The sequence below is a fragment of the Cyanistes caeruleus genome, chromosome 5, assembly GCF_971803275.1.
Source record: "Cyanistes caeruleus chromosome 5, bCyaCae1.hap1.1, whole genome shotgun sequence".
Lineage (NCBI taxonomy): Eukaryota > Metazoa > Chordata > Aves > Passeriformes > Paridae > Cyanistes > Cyanistes caeruleus.
Window position 1 is genome coordinate 56,423,924 of NC_141705.1, and position 18,302 is coordinate 56,442,225.

Genomic DNA, 18,302 nt, shown 5'->3' on the forward strand with positions numbered 1-18,302 from the left:
ATTTCAGAGGTTTCTGGTGGAATAAAGTGTAGCTCTACAATGCCCTGTCCTGGTGCAAGGGCTGCATTGCCACTCATAGTGCTGCCCTGCAGCCTGCATTTGCCTTCTCACCTGCTGCATAGAGAGCTTTATAGCCAGTTTTGTTTTGCATTGCACGTACTCCTGTTGAAGCAGAGCATGGAAAAACTCGGGGTAACAGGGCAAAAAAGGAGGGTGGATGTAATAATGTGTCAGCTGAAAGCACTGGAAGGGGGGAAGCACATGTCTGAGACAGAGATACTACCAGTGATAGTAAGATGCGCCAGGGCACTTGAGGTGGGTGGGGAGAAACTGTTTCCACTGACAAGGACAAAAACTTAGTGTGGGGGAAAAGAGGATGGATATTAATGCTGTTTTAAAAGCTCTGCTGGACTGAGCAATACAAGTGGAAGGGCTAAATTGTCACGTTTTTCTGAAGTGCGAGAAATTCTTTAAAAAATGATACAAATAATATATACAAATTATACAAATTCTGTCACCTTCTTCTGCTGCTCCTTCCTCGGCTGTTCCTCCTTGCTGCCATTTGCCCTTTTGCAAGACCAAGCAGCTCCTTGCTCCAAGGCTCAGCAGCAGTGTAGTGACATCATTGCTTTCGAGGGTTGGCGAGCATGCAGTCAGGGGTGATGTCTTGGAAGGAAGGATCACAGCCAGCGAGGGGCTCACTGCAGAACTGCTGCAGAGATCAGCTATCACCGGCAGCTGAGGTAGCACTGGGAGCTGTTTGCCCCCTGTACCCCCCTCCCCAAGGCCCGTGGCTGCTGGAGTTCAGTCCTGCTGGAGGCTGGCCAGGAGGATGTGGATGTGTGTTGCATTTCAAGGTGTCGGTGTGAATTAGAGCTGCCTGTGCCCCTTTTATACCGTTAACTATCTGAGAAATGTTTGGAAGTTGAATAAAGGATTAACTGATAATTTTGCAGACAGCTGCCTTTGTGCCTGGGTACAGCCTTAGCTGCTCCAAGAAGAGCTTCAGCTGTTGATTCTTCCTCCATATGTTCTGATACAGAAGCTCTCCACTCTAAAACTCCCAAGTGAAGCAGCAGCACTTGAGGCAGAGGACAGAGGTGATGCTGCCAATTTGCTTTCCTCTATGTAAAATTTGTTCTGGCTGCTTTCTTATTTTCTGTCAAGGCCCTTAGGTCAGAGCAGCAGAATGCTGGGGCATGTATTTAACTTGGTCCGTGTCCCACTGAAGTCAACAGAAAGACGGACATTAACTAGACTCAACAGTCAAGCCCTTACTGTGGTGGCACTGGCACATTAGGTTAATTACATTTGTCTTACTAGTTGATTTAATGAATTATTGCAACTTCATTTGAGGATTGTATACCTAAGTATAAAAAAGACAAAGCTAGCCTTCTGTAAACCTAATCCATAATTGCATAAAGCAGATCAATTAGATCAAAGCTGTGCAACATGATGCAGAAAATATAATTAGCAGAGAAAACTGCTGGCTAGTCATGGGAAGAAGTACAAGAGAATCATGACATCATCTTCACCAATGGTACCAGGTACAGAGCCCTTCCTGGAAATCCAGATCAAAGTTCCACTGTGATTGGCACCTAAAAATCAGATGCCAGACTTTTGGGGTTTCAGGGTTATGTTGTAGGAAAAGTCGAAGCTGAGAGGGCAGCATCTGAACAGAGACAGAGCCAAACATCTTTAGACTCCAGCTTGAAGCAGATGCTCTCTGTTTGAGTACCACCACAGGCACTTCCATAGAGAACATGCATTGTCAGTGGAGAAAGCAGTGTCTGAGGAGGCATGCAATGGTGAGAACATTCAATAATGTGGTGAATTTGGTAAAGCAGAGTTGTGGAGAATGAGATGGCATTGGATGTGGCCAGAGAAATAGTTGCAGGCTCTGATGTGATCAACTGTGACAAGTTCCTGGTGATGTTTTCAAGATTGTCTCCTTTCCTTTTTTGTATCTAATTCTGCAGTTATGTCAGAGTTGTTTTTGCGAGCAGGTTATTGGGGTGTGCAGACGTTCTCAACTCCAGGGTGGGAGTTTATCTTACGTTCTCTACTGCCAACATCACACTGACTGTGGGGTTGGGAGAAGTCTTGAAGAGAATTATTCAGGCAGGAACAAAATTCTGCTACCACTGGTTTTGGTGGGGTTTTTCGTCTCCTGTATGTTCAAAAATTCTGTAGAGAAGAAGAAAACACTCCCTGTCTTTGATCCGCTCAAAACAGCACTTACTGCTGGGGAACATCTGAGCAGAAAGCTGATGGGAAATAATAATTAAAAACTCCTTATTAGGTGTTTTGTGGCCATGACAGCCACTTCTTTGTGTTATTCCAGGTCTTTGTTCCCAGCCCCACTGTTGAAAGCCATTCATCTGATCTGTTACTTTCTGTCAATGAATTACTGATGAAGAATTAAGAGCTGTTTAAAATTTGCATCCAGATTCTAAGCTGAGATAAGTTTAACCTTAACTGACCCCTTCTGATCAGTACAGCCCAAGAAACCAGAACTTGTTTTGGAAACACCAGGATCCCTTGATCCTTTGCATATGTACAGGTGTGGGCCATCTATGGACACAGCCTTCAGTGCCTTTTGCTGTCTGAAACCTTCTGAATGCATGCACTGTCATCAATCTAGAGTGGCAAGTGGGCTTTTTTGAGGCCTTCCTTATTTCAAGGCATCACTTAGGGAGCAAGGTGGCAGAATGGCCACCTAGATTTTTATTCTTTTTTCCTCCAGAATCAGAAGTCCATGGACTTTATATGTGATCCCTGCCTGTGTTCAGTTAGCTGAGGAAATAATTGACTAGTAACATTCTCAGATGTTAAAGCCATACTCTAACTGTGACTGTACCATGAAAAATAACCACAGTGCTTCCACAACTCTTGAGAAGACATATGCAGATTTTGCATATAGCATTGTGATGTTTTTCATAAGGTTTCTGGATATCTGTTAGGCATGGAAACCCAGTTTCTCAGTGTTTACAAAACTTCTGCCACGGGAATGTTCTAGTTAATGAGTAACTGCTCAGCATGCCCTTTACTAGCATGTGATTTTCCTCTTTGATGTTATGCGTGATCCTGGCTTAATTGGATATAGCTTTACAGACCTGCAAGGGCTCTCTGGAAAAGCAGTTCTGCTGATTAAATCTAATGACTGGTCAGAACTGGATCCTGTTCATTTCCACCAGCCTTCCACCAGCTGTGGGGAAGCCAAACCAGCGCTATTCCGAATCTCATGGTTTCTTGTTGATTTGTTTCTCCTCTGGTGCCTGATCCCAAGGATAAACCAATCCTCAGGTCAGCTCTTGTGCATCTCTGTGTTTCTGGATTTTGGAGACATTGAGATTTAGGAGGAGCCACTTGAATTTAGATTACAGCAGGAGTTATGAGGGTTCTGTTTTATTACCTTCTCCAACAGAGATGTACTTGTTTAGTTACTGTACTGGAAATTTAAGTAACAGCATTTGAGATTATCTCCGTGATTTTGGTTCTAATCTAGTTTCCATAACTTGGACTGTCTTCTCCTTTCTTCTTTGCAAAGGAAATGCACGTAGTTACCAGTTATACCTGACAGTGTTCATCATCTTCTCTGCCAGACATTATGGAACTGCAGTTTTCACAGGAATGCCTTTGCTTCCAAATAGTCAACCTCTTAATGCTTGTGGAGTGTTCATCTGCAGCATCTCTGTAGCAGTTAGTAGTGGCGTGAGAGGGGATAAAAGCATTAGAGAAGGGCAGTGGAAGAAGGTACGCCGTACCCAGGAGATACCAGAAGGATGATGAGCCAGGTAGAAGCTATGGCAACATGATGTGGAAGCAGAGTTGTCACGTTTCTGCCCCTTCTGTACCTTTGCCATAAGGCATCAACAAGTCTGTGACTTCAAGTCAATATTTGTGCAGGCTTATCGTGGCTGATTCATTTCATGGCTAAGTGCTGCCTGGTGCAGTGTTCTGTGTGCTCTAGGTGGAGGAAGTGCTTCCTTTGGAGAATCTTGTTCAACCTACACTTAGACGCCAACCCAAGTCTGCCTGAGATTACTTCCAATGCCAAATAAATTGAAAAACAGTGTTTAATTCCAGTTATAGACCATCTTAGTGCTTTCTGGTTCTCACCTGTTTTCAGTACGTTTTGTGTTGTGGTGAATCAGCAATTTATAATAATATAGTAAAGATTTTTGCTCCCACTGCACAGAATGACCCTACTCTAATTTTATTAATTATCTTACTAGATGTGCTTTGAAAAAAAAAAAAAAAAAAGAAAAATAACCAAAATTAACTAAAAAAAAAAAAAGGTAGCATCCAAAAATGTATTAATAGAAAGTGATGTGTTTTGACTATAGTGTCATTACTAATATGAGCTCCAAAGCACTCTGGTAGTTCTAAGAATTTACTTTCACCTACAATTGGAAGCTGAAATATGCACATTGCTGATTAAAGAAAGTTAGCATGGTGAGAAGAAGGTACAGCCAGTAGGAGAAAGCTTATTCCTGCTACTTGTACTGTCAGTGGGCATTAATTCTAATTACGTGTACATTGTAGTGGTATAATTGGAATATCTAGCAGAAAGTCTTGTGTTTAAAACCAGGACATCCCAAGGAGGCTTAGGCTGTTTGTTCATAGGGCAAACTGGAGTAGGGTGGCCCAGTCCTGTACCTAAGAGGGAATAACCCTGGGGAAGGGACCTAGGTGCCCTGGGGTACAGTAAACTGGACACGAGCCAGCAGTGGACCTGGCAGCAAGGAAGAATTGACAGCAGTCTGGGCAGTACCAGCAGGAGCAGAGCTAGCAGAAGGAGGAAAGTGATTAACGTCTTTGGCTTCAAATTTTTTAGACTGTATTCCAAATACTGTATCCTTTAACAGACAAAAACCTGCCAAAACCAGGAGGTGGAGATAATACTAACGTGAGTTGGGCAGACTAGGGTTGAGGAGCTAAAAAGTTGCCCTTTGAAGAGAGGCAGAGAAAATGGGGCTTGTTCAGCTGGGAGAAAGGAGAGACTGGATGACAATGAAGTGCAGCTTTCTTGTATATTAACAACTTTGAAATCCCCAGACTCCCATAATCATGCAGATTCCTTAACTGACTTCCAGTGGACCTTCCCCCTTAATTCCACTACTTTGAGAAGGAGAGTGTAGCTAGTGGAAGGATTTGAGGATTTTCTTTGTGTCAACCAGCTGCAACTCTTAACTTGGAAAAATACAGATTCAATTAATACTTCTCCCATCCCCATAATCAGTTTTTAGGAGGTTAGGAAGGTGTGCAAGAATTAAGAAAACTTACCTAGCATGCTTAACTCCTTTGCCAGCCTCGAGGCCCCAGATTTCATGGATGCTACATCAGTCAGTATTCTTCTGAGCTTGACTCTGAAATTACAAAAATTTCTTCTTTAACTGCTAATTTTTGGGCTTTGGGTTTTGTACAGCACGAAAAAAAGAGAGCTAGTAAGAAGTGACTGTGTGATGTTTATTCCCCTTGCTTACTGCTGGTTTTGGCATCCCCAAGTGTGGGTACCATGGAAATCACAAGGTACAGTGCTCTGCATCTCAGACACTCTGTGGATGTCTTAGCAGGACATCGTTTACTCTCTCCAGTTACTTCCTCTTCTACAGTAAAAATAATTAAGTAAATAATTAGGTAAATAATTAATTTTAAGTACAAACTCCAGACCTTCCATTTAGTTGAGACTTGCCCTACATCCTTGAGCATTTACAAGGCAGCTCTCTTACCTACAACTAAAGTGTAAATTACCTTTCTGTTGAAGGAAAAATGTACACATTAAAGGTTACCTGGATGGATGTTTCTATCTGAATTGTAATCTATGGGTGAATTAAGTTTTTAGGTTAAAATCAAAAGCTGTCTAGTTCAATTTTGGGCTTTTTTTAGAAAAAGGAAACCAAAGCAACTCTATTTTTCTTGTTGAATATTTTACATTTTTAAACCAGCAGGAACAGTGTGCTCAGTGAAGGGCACAATTTACTGCCTATTTTTCTACTTTACAGTATACGTCATTGCAAAAGCGAAGTAGTCATTTGGTCTTTAATTTCTGATCGTGACTGCCTTAGAAATATTCATTGTCTTGCTATATATAGAAATTAGATTGCCTTGCTTCAGCCCTAGTACTGTTGAGCAAGTGGTAGTCTCAAGAGAGATCTTCCAGCACAGATGACATGCCTGAAGATTATTGTGCTGCTCTGCTGCTGCTGCTCTCCTTTGAAAGGAGAGGCAAAATAAGCTGTAAAGAGTGGCTGTCATTCCAGAGGTAGCACTGATACCCTCAGATCAGGGTTGAAATTAATTCTGTCAAAAAACCTCCATTTTCTTCTGAGCTTAAGGACAAATTCAGGTTTCCTGCATCCTGACATATTTCACCTTTCATGTCAGGAACTTCTTCTCGTACGCAAAATTTATTATTGCTAAAACAGATGGTGATAATGCAGTTGGTAATACATAATGGATTTATCACTGTCTAGCTGGAGAACAAAATAATAATTCCATTTACTAGTGACAAAATGCTGTTATATTTATAAATATTTTTCTCTTCATATGTACAGACAATGTTTATATGTCTTTGGAACTGATACAGGAGGTACTTACTAATTAGGCATTAACCAAAAAAGATGGAGATGCGCATCACTTTTGAATCAGAAGTTTTGTGAGAGAAAATCCTGTTTGTGTTGTGTTTGTGTTTTCTGTGTCTGTGGTCTCCCAAATAATTTACAATGTTTTATTTTAAATAATGTTTTTACCATTGTTGAAAAATGTGTCAGCACTGTATTTCCAGAAGAGTGTCAATGGTGAAATCGAGAATTTTGTTCTTAAGAAATGAGTAGGCTAATTGTCCAGGCATTTAAGTGACCTGCAAATTGCGTGGGTTGTAACAGAAGGCATGGGCTCCTCAGATGTGTTTATGATGCTCAGTTGAGTCAGAGCTCTCTTTTTGGCACAGGTATTTTTGGGCAGAAGCTGGAAGATACTGTCCGGTACGAGAAGCGCTATGGGAACCGCCTGGCTCCCATGCTGGTGGAGCAGTGCGTGGACTTCATCCGACAGCGGGGGCTGAAGGAAGAAGGCCTTTTCCGACTGCCTGGGCAGGCTAATCTCGTCAAGGAGCTGCAGGATGCATTTGACTGTGGAGAAAAGCCTTCTTTTGACAGGTAAAACCCTCCAGCTGTTCCCCACTCCCTGCAGCCAAGGCAGGATGCGGTGTGCTGGGCTGGCTGACCCACAGTGCTGTAAAACACATGGCAGCAATAGATAGAATGACATGTTTTTGTAGGTTTCTCTGTGTGTTTCCTATTACTGCTCTGAAATGTCTTCTTTTTTATTCTGACTTTGATGTCTGATTTCAAAGCGTTTCTGGAGAACTTCCTTTTGTGAAAAGTTGGTTAGGAGAAGTATTGCTAATGTTTTGGCTTAATCAAAAATATCTGGATTGCCTTGATCTTAATATCATTTGAAATGCAGTGGTGATGCTGGCATTTAGTAAGTTCCACAAAGGAAGAATTTCTGTTATCACCAATCTCTGTGTGTTCTGTTATCTATAAAACAGACTGGAAGTGTACTTTCATGCATTTCTTTATAATTTTGGGCCTTTGGTCTTATAATAAATCACTGTGACCATAAAAACAAACCTACGTGGTCTTGAGGGTCCAAGTCTGATTTGTATTCCAATATTTATGCAGCTTTACAGGATTAATGAGAGGTTCTGGGCCAAGGAAAACCTGGTCCTGTTCACACAGCTGGGTATGACTTTACTTTCCTGTAAGCAGTTGTAGTCTCCTGTGATTTTTCTACTGCCTTCCTGTAAGCAGTGACAGCAGTGGTCACATATCCAGAGTGTGCAATCAGAGAAACAGAACCAATGGATTGTGAGTGCCACATAGACTTTTTAACTCTGACCAGAATTAGGATGATGGTCATGAAATTTCAGTTCAAGACTGTTGAACAGCTGTTGTCCTCAGTATGTGCTTTAAGTGACATCCATATCACACCCCTACAGTGGCATCAGGATGCTTCACTGCAATTGTGGGCCCAATGGGATTTAAGAGGAAGAGGCAGATTGCATTTATTATGTGAGACCTTTGTCTGATAGCAATCCAAGTAACAGGAAGGAAAGTGTAGCTTGATCTTTTAGTGCAAAAACATGCCATAATTCAAACCTGATTGCTGGAAATCATTTAGGTTCCTTCATTCCCTGTTCCTGTGAAGTGAGCAGATTCATTAAGCTGGAAGGTTTGTGCATCAGATGCACAGAAGGCAGACACCTGTAATGCTCTTTCATCTCCCAACAGTTTCCTCAGTTCCTGACCCTCACTTTAAAAGAAAAGTTAAGAATTTATAATGCTCTGGAAAAGTGACTTGGCTTCCTATGAGGTTTTTTTGTTTCTCATCTGAAGGTGACTTAGGATAATTGATAACTAAACGGCTTTATGGAGCCAGAGGACTATAGGAAGTGACTGTGTTAGCTGATAAATGTTTATGGTGTGCTCACTCACTGTTCAAATACCATGTAGCTTATTTAAAAATGGTAAAGAAGCATCTATTGGGCACATTTCCTTACTTGAACATTATGATAAATATTACTGATAATGCCTGTCTCTACCAAAGAGTAGGCAAGTGGCAGAAACAAAAGGTTATTTTTTCTGTGCCTGTAAACCAAATAATTGCAGAGGAAATGCTTAAGAAAATAAGCCACAATGAACTGTGGGAAGATGATGTACTGAACACCCCACTGAGAGATACAGCTTGAAGGAAGTGCACAAGTTCTAACTACTCCAAACAAATGAGACCAGGGCTCAGCTGCACTAAGTTTTTTTCAAGGTTATCTAGCAACATCTGTAGCACAGACTAATGAGCCCCATGAACAGGTATGTTGGCTGAGCTTTAGCAGATGAAAATGAGAAGAGATTTTACATGCTACTGCTGTGAAGGATGCACGTAATTTCTACTCTAGCAATTAGAAACATCAGCAGGAGCTGCCTATAAATCCCTGGTCCTGCAGTTCTGCTTCTGAAGCTCAGAATTTATAGAACACTGACCTTGTATGTCCCCATGTCTTGCACAGGGTACTTTTCCTGTTTACTTTTTCACATTTGAGTTTGGAGAGGTGTGATTCAGGTGTAGCAGTGGTCCAGAAGTCAAGCAGACATCAACTCTGCTCTGATCTCTGCATCATTTCCATTGAGCATCTTCTCATTTTCTCCAACCTGTTGTTCCATTTGTAAACTCTTGAGGTAGAGTTCGTTTCACAGTGTTTGTACCTGTGTGATGACTTTGGTTTGGGGTAACTTTTCATTGTGCTGAACAGGAGCATGGGCTCTGGGTTTGATGCAGCCTGTTGGGCAAGCTGAGCTCTTGGAAACTGGCCACAATATGAAAAGTGCTGTAGAGAAAGAAAAAACCACATACATTAGGCATCCGTGCTTACTTTTTCTTTTGAACCTCTAGATCCACTGTGTTTAATATGTAATTACATGTTATTATTAGCCAAAAGTCTTGCCATGTGAAAACCACCCAGGTTCTCCCTATGAGTTTACATCAATACTAATAGAGATTTTTGCAGTTAGAGCAGAGCTGACATTTTTGTTCCTGGGGCATTGAGCACAATGGAATACAGGTCACACTGCCGTAGCAGTGCTGGGTCACTGCCTCTGGCAGGGAGGAAGACTGACTGCTGTCATCAGTGTTGGAACTAACACAAAGAGCTGATGTTTGAGGAGTTTGCCATTTTTCATACTCACATTTTTTCTATGTGCAAGTACACATAAGTCAGACAAACACTTTAGAACACACGAAGATGCTTTGAAATATACATGTAGGCTTGTGTGTGTTTTTGTGTGGCAAATTGCTGTTAAATAGTTCTTTTTTCTATGCCTTCATAGCTGATTCAGTAAAATACGTAACATAGAATTAAAAGCAAAACCAAAGGTAAGATCCATGGTTAGAACTCCTTTAAAATGTCATCTCTGTTTTAAGGTGGTCACACACCTTAAATCACCGTACAGGTTCTGGGAGATGGAGTTCAGAGGCATATTCTGTTCTTCAGCCCAGAATTCTGCTGCTCTCCACAGTTCTGTGGAGACCCTGCCCTTCTCTTTCTCCTCTTGCCTTCCTGTCTACACCCCCTTGTCAGAGAAGACCACAGAGCAGGCACAAGCAGAGTGAATAAAGCAAATTAGAAACAAGAAGGGGAATAGCTTAGCTCAAAAGAAAATGCAGCCATATTTTGAAACATAAAACATATCTGAGAAATGACTGCTCTCACGTGAGTTTGCAGCTGGGTGTTCCAATACTGAAGCCAGTTATAAAAATGCAGTGGAAAAAACCTTCACTTATTAATTTTGATCTTAGGTTGGAATGTTACTGAAGAGTCATGTATGAGAATGGAACTAGTGTTTAAAGTTTTTCAGTCTCACAGACTGAGAAAACCCTGTGTCTGATCTGAAACATCCAACACCCCAGGCCCCCCTCTTATAAAAACTGAACATCATAATTTCTTGCAGCAATGGAAAGGTGAGGTGCAGCTGCTGCAGCTGAAAACTGCTGAGGCCTTTTGTGTGAAGAAAAACACAACGCCTCAAAATCGTGTGTCAGTTTAGAAGCAAAAATCAATAAATACCTCACTCCCTCTGAGAATATCTGCACATATTGTGAAATTTGCTTTAAGGAACTAGCAGTGCAATTAGGCAATCACTCATGCTTGCTACTATTTGAAATATCCTTGGTATTTCCAGTACAGCTCCACCTCTGTGTGAAATTGCCCCCTCCAGGGAATCCATTTTCTTTGCCCTTGGGGTATTTGCTTCTGTCTTCTTGTGTGGCTTATGTTTTACTTATAAAGTCCCTCATCTCCTTTACAAATCATACATTTGTAATGACACAAAGTGAATTATGACCATTTGTTCTGTGAAATTGGCAGAGAGAATATGGCACTGCATAAGGAAAATTGCATAAGGATTTGTTCTCCAGTTTTTACCTAGAAGGGGTACAGAATTGGATTTCTCTTTTTATATTGCCTCTTTCCATCTGCTGTTCGTCACAATTGCTATCAGATGACATGTGAGATAAGATTGCTTAGGGAGAAAAAATAGTTGAAATGTCACTGAAACAAATATGAATAAAAAATTAATGTGATGGATGTATGTGGCTTGGATTTTCCAAACTATTACTGATGTGCATAGTTCAGTGGTTCAGAGAGTTTAAAAGTTACATAGCTCACCTGCCAGTATTTGTGTGCATGCACAAGAGAGCATATGAATATTCTCACATAAATGCATATTTAGCAAAACATTTTCTTATGAGTATGAATTCCTCTAAGGAAGAATAGTGTATTATAGGTCAAAATATTACTTACTGCTCTGGTCACCTTTGCAATCAGTTGAGAAGAAGATACCTAAGTGTCAGTATCTGATAGCTGGCAAATGGTAATTGTTATTCACTGGAGCTAAATAATCTAGAATGTAGAACTGGTATGTTCTTGTGCACCTAATCCATGGGATTGTTGAAACAAAATCAGTGTCGAGATTGAGGTGAGAAGGAGCACATGCACAGTTCTTTTTCTCCTCCAGAGGCAAAGAACGCTTTAAAATTTTGGTGACTGCAGGAAATGGGACATGTCTCAGTGGGGCTGCAGTCTTCATTGGCACTGTGCAAATGGCAAATGCAAACACTGGTTGTAAAAATTGTTCCTTGTTTTCCAGATCCAAGCCTGTACATAAGAATTTGTTTAGAAGCAGATAGTTTCCCACAAAGAAGGTTCTTCCTAAGCTTTCCTACTGGCAAAGTGCAGTAATCCCTAAAACTCCACATTGCTATGTGAAATGAAGTCTTTACTCAAAAGCTTGTTCCTGCCAAACACAAATGACCTTAGGCCTGTGAAAATTCCTGTTTGTTTCTGCTGGTTCCAGACTTTTTTCCCTGATCTTCTCAATCTGCTCATCAACGATGCCTCTGGACTCACTTCCATGTCCTTTCCAATTCCAGCCCTTATTCTAACCAGCTAACAGAAATAGCCTCTGCATATGGCACAACTTAAAGACCTAGTCTAGCAATTAAATACACATTAGGAGACATATCTAGTGTGATGCAAGGGTCATTAAATCAGTTTAATTGGTGTCCTGTTGTGTTTTCAGTTAGGTTTAGTGTCCTCAGAGTGTTTTTAGTTATTGGCAGTGAATGAACATTTGTAGTTGCTTTGAATGAATTTCAGTTTCAGAAATGGTTGGTTTGTCAGCTCTGATTTAAAAAAAAAAAAAAAAGGCAGCTACATATTTCATTTGCCAGTAACCAGTGATTTCTTAGAGAAATCTATCCTTTAAGAAAGGATGACATTTGGTTACTATGTGCAAGGTTTGAGAGAGTGGTATTTTTCAAACATTCTTATCTGGATTGCAAAATTTGTGGCTTTCTCTTACAGCAAACAAGAACAGGTAGGTTATTTGTTGTGGATTTCCATGGTTTTACATATGCTTGCAATCCTTGGAAAAGCTTGGAGAAATTTAACAGTTTTTCTGACCAATCTATCAAGAGAAAATAATTCAAGAGAAGTTATATTCAGTGGAGCTGGTAGATCTTTTTCCTAGAGGGAGCCCATCTTTTTCTTAAATCTCTGCCCACCTTACCTGAAAGTACTTGTGTCTCTTTCTTAAGGATCTGTATTTTTGGAAGTAGTTTTTAACATCCTTCCCCATGGAGTTTGTCTTTTTCTTTGCCCTAAAGTATTGTCTTCATTTTTGTTTTTAAAGCCTTTATAAACCTGCATAAATTGGCTGCTGTTACAATTACTGCAGTTGGTATCTAACTTGGAAATAGAGTTTGCCAGTCTTCACGATTACTTGTGGACTGTGGAAGGTAGCATGCTTTGTAAAAATGGTGAGCACAAGGACAAAGGAGCAGGATAGGTTTGGTTTATTTCTCTGTCTAAACTAAAACACAAGGATAGAGATCAGTTAACTTATACCAGAGCCAGACTGGTAAATGCTTTCATATATGTTTCACAAAACAAAATTTAATCTGGTACTTAAATGAGGCACAGGGCTGCTTGTACTAGATCTCTGTATTATGTAGGAAAATTATATAGAGTAATGCTTTGAAGATACCCACACAGGGGAAGAAATATCACATAGCACACTAAGTTAACCTGACCTTTGAATTTCTGGACCAAAGCCTCTCTCTGAAAACGAGTCAAACTGGTACACAAACTGTAATGTTGTTCTTTGTTTTATTACCAGGACTCCTAAATTGAATTATAGCCTCACAGCTTGTTGTTCCCTACTGTTTGTTCTTCATGCAAACTGTTTATGTGCCATCATGATCTAGAGCTATTTTTGGCACGGCATTAATCTTTTTGTAATGTGACCTTGCCTTGTTAATACTTCCTCTCAGAGAGTTTATGAGGGGCTTGTTGGCTTTGTGCTCTGAAGCGCTGACTCCAGCTCTCTGAGCACCCTGTCTGCTGGTCTGAGTGTGAGGGTTATGCCTGGATTTCTGGGCTTCAGGGATATTGTTTATGGCAGAGAGAGTGAAAAACTCCAGGGAGTGTAATCTGTCTGACAGCCACTTCCACGGTGTCTGTGGTATCACAAAGGAAAGTGCTGTCAAAACAGCAACGCCGTGAGAGATATTGATGACAAAGTTCAGATGAATGGGGCTTTGAATATGGGCAGTCTGGCTGAGGAGAGGCTGGGACACGTTGGCATTTGTCATGCCTGTGCATGAGCAGTGCTGGAGTGGGGGGGATGCTCCTTTGGTAAATGCCAAATGAATGCAGTATTAATATTTCAGTGCGGTAAGTCATCTTTCTCAGACCTCCCACGACAACGTGCCAAAATAGCTGTTTCTCAGCCTGCTGATGCTTTTTATGTTACATTCAATTCCCCACTTTGTGCTTCGTCATTCCCATTTCAAGCTTGTAATCGTGCACTTAGAGAAAGTCTGCCTTGGTTAATGAGAGTTGTTCTCATTTAGATAACAGAGGATTTTCTGCCAGAATTGACATAGTGTATTTTAATAAAAATTAATGAATACTTCTAATCGTGTTAATTATGAATGTGTAATCATGAAACACTTTGATATTACACAGTCAGATACTAAAAAAAATATGAAGATAGGTACAATCATTAAATTTCTGTAGCTGTAATGATTCTGGAATGTAGTGCTTAAGGGGGAAATTCTGCCCTGTCTTAAACTGATCAGTTGTAACTGAAAAAAGTCTATGAGGAAAAGGTCCTCCATAGCCTGCAAAGATCCATGCTCTAAAAACTACACCAGTTTATCCTCAAGGCAGAAATATAAGTGCTGTTGTTTGACTTAGACTGTAGATGGAACACTCTAGACTAAAAGGACAAATAAAGGCTCCTGGTCCTCCAGTTCAGCACTTCTTGGAAACCTACAGCTGTCCTCTGTGGCTGTAAAGTGCTTAGTGGTACTTGTGGACCGAAACACCCAAAATACAGATGCATTAGGACTGGAGTCTGCCATTTTAAAATAGCCCCCTGTAATTTAAAGAAAAAGGTGAAAAAAATAATACTACATTGCAAGATCTAAACGAGTCTCAGATTCTGAGAGACAGTCTTTTAGTTACATTATTTCTAAAAATACCGACATTTTTATACACACAGTTGCACTCAAACAAGAAATTTACTAAATTTACTAGCTTTTGTCTAAATGTTGATAAAGCAGAATTTAAAAATCTAGTTCTTAAAGAGCTTGGCAAGCAGTATGTCTTTGTATATAGACTGCGTTTATTTTGTTTGTGCTGCCCAAATCTGTATGGTAATTGCTGTGCAGGTACATGAAATCCTAAGAAGTGGTCCAGTACAGTTAAGGGGAAAAAATAACAAATGTTCCAAAATCTTACTTTGCGACCCCACCATCTTGTGGCAGTCTGCGGTATTGCCTTAGAAAATAATAATTGAAAAATTAGTTTAAAGTATTGTATATGTGTCTCTGTCTGCTGATTGCAGCCTGGGTTTTTAATCCCATTTTATAAAACACCTTCCTATATACTTGTAAATACAGCATGTGCTTCAGGAAGTTAATTTGAGAACAACACTTCGCAGTGAAAGAAACTGGAGTTTCTTTCCTCCTCAGCATCCTGGCTCTCCATTTCTCTCTCAGTTCTTCCATGGTAGATCCACAGTTTTTGGCACTCAGCTTACCTCTCACAGTGGTAATCCAACAGTACTTCACACTGGAAAAAGAAATTTTATAAATTGCATTAACTTTCTAGGCTTCTGTCCCCTTCTTCAGACTTTTTATCCTTCAGCTGCTGTGCCCTGTAGGAGCAAGGACTGGTGTAAAATTTTTCTTACATACGACATGAAGCATGATTCTGGCAGTACAAAGAAGGGAAGATGTAAATGTGTAATCCCCTTACTGAGAGACCTATGTGCCAACTTCTAATTGTTCTTCAGTAATTTCCCTCACTTAACCTGTTTGATTCTTGTATTTTGGAAAGGCCTCTCCAGTTTTATGCAAATAGAATCTGTAAAGATGTGGTTAAGTCCTTCGGCAAGGTGTGAGGAGTTTCCTTGTTTAAATAAAATAAGCAGTAATAATAAAATCTTCTGAAAGGCAGTCGGTGTGGAATTGAGACTAGGTAGAACAGAAGGGTTAGAGGCCAAATCTGAGCTAGAATTTGCAATCTCATAAAAGAGTACAGTCATACCTGGTTTCATGCTAGTAGTTCCCCACATTTGTTATATATGTATCCAGAAAGTGTGGGGGATAGGTAAACACTCTTCTGAGTTCAAGCCACTCTACAACAGAGAATTGTAGTCAAGAGATTAGAATCTGAACTTTAAAAATGTGGGTTTGCATTTGTGTTTTATAGAGTTTCTCTAGAAAACACTTTTTGGAATTTGGGCTGGGAATTATTCATGTTGGAATTAGAAATACTTTCTGCATGTTCAATTTGAGGAGTTTGGTGGTGGTGCACATTTAAATATACACAGTGCTTTAACATCTCTCTTCTTCTGGCATACCATACCACATTACTCTAAGGTTGTTCCCACCATTCCTGTTAAGATTTAACTTAGTAAAAGTCATTACTGTTTTAACAGATTATTCCAAAATAATGATTAACATACCTCTAGCAAAGCTTAAGTGTGTCAAATACCAATGGCTCCCTTTGAGACTCCGTGAGTTTAAAAAAATACTCCATGTTTGAAGTCTGCAAAGAAAAAGAAAATACATAATGATGCACATTGTAGGCATGTGTGTGCATTTTCAGTTTCGTATTAATAAAAGAATGAATGAAAATTTAGTACCCCCTTCTCTGATTTTTCAGAAATCAGAGGGAAAAATAGCAGCTTGCAGTACAGTTCCTTTTCTGAACCAGGGAAAGCATGTAGAACATTCCAGTAAGGATTTGAATAAATGCCTGAGTAGCTAAACCCAGGGATGGAGCCAGACATAGTGCAAGAGAGATTTCTTCATGCTAACTTGTGCCTTAATCTAATTTCTACTTACTTACTTTCAGGTAAGAACTCCTAAGTTAACAGAGTGTAACTTTACACACCACAGAAACCTTGAAGCAAGTGTGATTGCATTGTCTGAACTTGTGATTCTGATCTTTCTCCCTGTGTTAGTTTTAGTGTGCCTGATAAACAGCTGAGGCTCCTACTAGCTGTATCCAAAAAAACCCTTAAATTTCTGCAAGTGCAATTATGGGAAGCACATGTCCTATCAGGTCTTTGAGTGTTGGCCCTGTGATGTTATCTGTTCTGCAAGCATTCAGGCATTTTCTGTTTGGTGCCTCAGCTTATTTGGTACAAGATAGAGCTAAAACTCATTTCCCAGGGATTTGTGGTTCTGAATATCCAGGTTTTCAGTGTAAGAGTACAGCTAAAAGGCACAGTAGTCATTTAATGGGAGCCCATAGGAAAAAGATGCATGTCAGGGAAAGAGCTGTAATTCCAGTAGGTAAACATCAACTAAATACCTGAACTATATGTGATTTCCTTTAAAACCTGCTTCCTGGATACTGGTAATAATACTGGACGTGGTGATAAAATGGAATTGAGACATGCTGGGCATGTTTTTGGAGCTGGGGTCATCACTAGGAGAAGAACTCCCACTATGTGAATGCCTTGTTTCTAGCTCAGGTGAAAACAAAAAGTGGCATTTGAGATGAATTTTGCATGTCTGAAGGGAGATGCTTGTCAACAAAAGGCAGGATCTATCTCCTCCATACCTGTCTCTGCCAACAGGGCCTTAGGTGTAATTATTTACGGTAATAAATCATTACAGTTGACAGACATTTGCCTGTGGGTATCCTGAGTTCTTTATAGGACAAAAAAATCCAACAAAAAACAGATTACAGGTAGGGTTGTAAATGCATATACTGGTGATGAGTAAAATGTGGGATGACAATGGAAAAGTGGCAGGTTTTAGCTTGTCAGTCTGACAGTATCATCCTGATTCACATTAATGACTTCTTGTATTTCACCCCAACAGCAACACAGATGTGCACACTGTGGCTTCACTGCTCAAGCTGTACCTAAGGGAACTTCCAGAACCAGTTGTACCATATGCAAAATACGAAGATTTTCTTTCCTGTGCCAAAATGCTCAGCAAGGAGGAAGAAACGGTGAGTTGGTAACTCCAGTAAGATGAAATAAAAGGCTGTTTCAGTTTTCAGGAGGAGAGAAGCTGGTTTGGCCTAATTTAAATGAGTATCTATTAATTGAAGCAAGTTTTATATGAAAATTGTTACCACCTGTGTCCTTGGGAATTCTATATAAAGGTGCGTAGCATAACATTAGCTGTATTTATTGCATGTCAATGAATCCAGGTTAATTAAACATCACTGTAGTCAATAGCTTCCACTTTTATGGAAGAGACATATATTTTCATAGATTAGACTCTGAACTATAAAAGAAAGGGTCTTGATGGTTGCTGTTCAACTCTTGCTGTTAAATCAGGAGTCATTTATTAGTCAGAATCTAGTATGGACCAGAACTGGGTAAAAAAACCAAGTAGTTTCTTGTGGGAAGTGCCACAAGTTCAAACCAGAACTGTTCCCAGAAGGCTTAGCCTTGTTATCAGCAGGAGGAATGGAGCTGCTGGTCAAAAAAAGAAAGAAAGAAAGAAAAAGAAAAGACATGATGAAAACAAGATACTTGTTTTCTTGTTTATTTTTTTCCAGAGCTAATCCATGTTAACCAAATCCAAAATGGGTTCTACAAGCTGTTCCTGATCATAAGCTGTATTTAATGCTGCAGTTTCAGTGTGTGTCTGTTGTCTTGTAATTAGAATTGCTGACTTTAAAAAAAAAACTCTAATAAAATATT

At 40.0% G+C, this 18,302-nt stretch overlaps 1 protein-coding gene across 14 annotated transcripts in view; it reads left to right on the forward strand.

The window, feature by feature from the left end:
• Positions 1 to 18,302, forward strand: part of ARHGAP24 (Rho GTPase activating protein 24) — a 215,123-nt gene that overhangs the window by 189,867 nt on the left and 6,954 nt on the right. For 13 of the 14 annotated variants that reach the window (XM_086889240.1, XM_086889242.1, XM_023926245.2 and 10 more), the window contains 2 exons: positions 6,956 to 7,163; positions 17,467 to 17,599. In XM_086889240.1, the coding sequence (XP_086745366.1) occupies positions 6,956 to 7,163; positions 17,467 to 17,599 (341 nt within the window). Of the gene's footprint in view, positions 1 to 2,344; positions 3,307 to 6,955; positions 7,164 to 17,466; positions 17,600 to 18,302 lie in introns of those variants that run through there. The other variant, XM_023926246.2, reaches the window with a different exon arrangement.